Genomic DNA, 2871 nt, shown 5'->3' with positions numbered 1-2871 from the left:
GCTACATACGCGTATACGGTATCGGTATACGATACCGGTAGCACATGGCCCTACCGACACTGTGAGAGTGACGTGTCACAGAATTTTTTTAATAATGTTGACAGCGGGAAATTCAAAAAATCCAACCTCATAACATTTTCACCTTGGAACAAAAGCAGCTGTAACTGAAAATAATGGTTTGAATGGCTATTTTCCTTCTGAATCGATCGGTTGTTCATCGGTCGCCGTAGCGCACCCGTGTCCTGCCATGGAGGCCAACTCCTTGTGCCTGGTGGACAGTGAACTGTCCTCGCTCTTGGATGCACCGCTTCAGCCGCTCCTGCGCCACATCAACGCGCACTGCAATGTTCTTCGAGAGCTGGCCGGCTTGGAGCGAGTGGTGAACCTGGTGTCGCTGGATGTTTCAGCTAATCAGCTTGTTTCCATGCGTGGACTTGAGTGCTTGAGGCAGCTGAAGGTCCTCAACATCTCTTGCAATCGGCTGGAAGCGTTGGAAAGTCTCGAACATCTTGCGTACGTGTTGGTGCTCCTTAAAAAAAGTATTTCTAAAAATAATTAATTTAGCCTACCTTCAATACTGGACACTATCGAAAAGCAAACAGTCTGGTATAGCCAAAGAGATGCAAGATGCGATTGCCCAGTTACAACAATGAATAGCACTGCTTTTTGTAGTCTGTAGATCTCCTGATCATATAACAGGCCATGTGCGTGCTCTGCTCACGCACTCGGGTGAGCAGACTTGATCGAGTCCAGCCATCCGTTTGCATCTTGTACCTTTACCGCTTACTGGAGATTTGCATCGAGCGTGCGGAAGACGACTCGTGTGCCGGTACAAATGCACAACCGGGATGAAACCCTGCAAATAAGTTCACGTGATGCAGTGGTGTGCTCAGAACACTGCGAGTTTGATTCCAATGTCCTAACTGCACCCCCCCCCCCCCACACACACACATACACACACAGCCGCCACCAAATTACCGGTCCGGAATTAGACACCGTACTTTCTCTGACTAAAGTCGCACTCCCACTTCAGGACTCTGCCACGTTGCGTGCATGTCTTGACCTGGATAGTCAAAGCCTCTTCTTATCGAGATGGGCATCAACGAATAAAGCCTCTTCACTGATATTAAAGTGTAGCTTTAAAAAATTCACGGTCCGAGTTTTCCGCTTCCGCAGGAACGCCACCACCCACTAGGATCAAGGAGCAGATGCAGCTCCTAAAGCGGTGGTGGCTTTAAAACCTGTGGTATGTATATTCAGTGCAAGATGCAACAGGGCAACATGACCGGGGAAAGGAGTTTCTGATTGATCTGGTTATACTCTAGCCTTTCATACTTGTGTATCATATTTACACATGACCTATTTCTGTATGACATGGTGGCTACACATGACCTATTTCTGTATGATATGGTGGCTACACATGACCTATTTCTGTATGATATGGTGGCTACACATGACCTATTTCTGTATGATATGGTGGCTACACATGACCTATTTCTGTATGATATGGTGGCTACACATGACCTATTTCTGTATGACATGGTGGCTACACATGACCTATTTCTGTATGATATGGTGGCTACACATGACCTATTTCTGTATGATATGGTGGCTACACATGACCTATTTCTGTATGATATGGTGGCTACACATGACCTATTTCTGTATGATATGGTGGCTACACATGACCTATTTCTGTATGATATGGTGGCTACACATGACCCATTTCTGTATGATATGGTGGCTACACATGACCTAACCAGGAGTAACACACACGTTAGTGATCAAAACCGGACTAGTTCCGCCGGGCCTGGTATAGTAGCGGCGAAGCAAAAAAGGAGATTAGCTGCGTGCAGCCTCCGTACACTCTTCTGGAGATGAGCCATCAGACCCCCCCCCCCCCAACACCATGTTTTAACAGGGCAGTCGAAATTGGGTGAATATTTCAGCAGACATGCATGCAAGTATGTGCACAAAAGACCACAACACAGCTGTAAAGTCAGTTTTCAATTCCATGCACCTGGTGGAGTTATCACTAAACACATGTTCTGCTGTGTGTTGTGTCCATTCGGACAGGTCACTTCAATGGCTCGATGCCTCGCACAATGCCATCGCTGACATCTCGAATGTGTCCGCCCTGGGCCGCAGTGCTCGCCTGGAAACGGTGATCCTGCACGGCAACCGACTTCACTCCTGTCAGAACCTGATTGCCCACCTGTCCAGCATACAGCACTCGCTCAAGCACCTCTCCCTGTGGACCGACCGGACAGACAGATCAGTGGCTGCCAGTATTCCAGATGGTAAGCCATTGTGTTCTATAAGTGATTTTTATAGCAAAAATTACAGAGCGTACACACCCTCACAAGCTTCTTCAATTATTCCACACGCAACACAGTTTATCTATGCACCATATCTGTCACACCACAGCACGGTCCTTTGGGTTTGACCCATGTTGGACCACTCTACAAGGTTCAGGTACATTTACAGTCGACTTTGCTAATAACCACTGCGGATATAACGACAATTCGCGAATAATGACAGAATTTCCATGCCCAGAGCAAAGTCCCATCTAACTGTATACATTGAACTTCGGATACAACGACAATTTGCGTACCGCGCCATTATTTTAGTGCCCCACGGTCATATTCACTGCTTGAATAATGACTTTCTGGGCTTTTGACAGCTATTTCAAGTACCTGTCATGCAGAAGTACCAGAACGATGGACAAAGGCACACATGCAAGAAGATGCAGCTGAGGGGGGGGGGGGGGGGTGCTTTCATGTCCCTGTAGATGGCTCCAAAAGGCTAATTTTTCAATCTATTTCCCTTCCATATTGACTTTATAGTTCCTTTTAATTGTATAGTATGAAA

At 46.7% G+C, this 2871-nt stretch overlaps 1 protein-coding gene across 1 annotated transcript; it reads left to right on the top strand.

Annotated features, from left to right (window-relative positions):
• Positions 1-133: 133 nt before the first annotated feature.
• Positions 134-2349, top strand: LOC135830574 (leucine-rich repeat and coiled-coil domain-containing protein 1-like; the record flags this gene model as incomplete). The annotated part of the gene is made up of 2 exons (XM_065342811.1): positions 134-513; positions 2077-2349. Coding segments are annotated over exons 1-2 (539 nt in total), but the record flags the coding sequence as incomplete, so codon positions are not given.
• Between the last annotated feature and the right edge of the window lie 522 nt (positions 2350-2871).

This window comes from Sycon ciliatum, unplaced genomic scaffold, assembly GCF_964019385.1.
Source record: "Sycon ciliatum unplaced genomic scaffold, ocSycCili1.1 SCAFFOLD_2785, whole genome shotgun sequence".
Classification (NCBI taxonomy): domain Eukaryota; kingdom Metazoa; phylum Porifera; class Calcarea; order Leucosolenida; family Sycettidae; genus Sycon; species Sycon ciliatum.
Note: the sequence above shows the minus strand (reverse complement) of the source record. Positions and strands in the feature narration are given on the sequence as shown.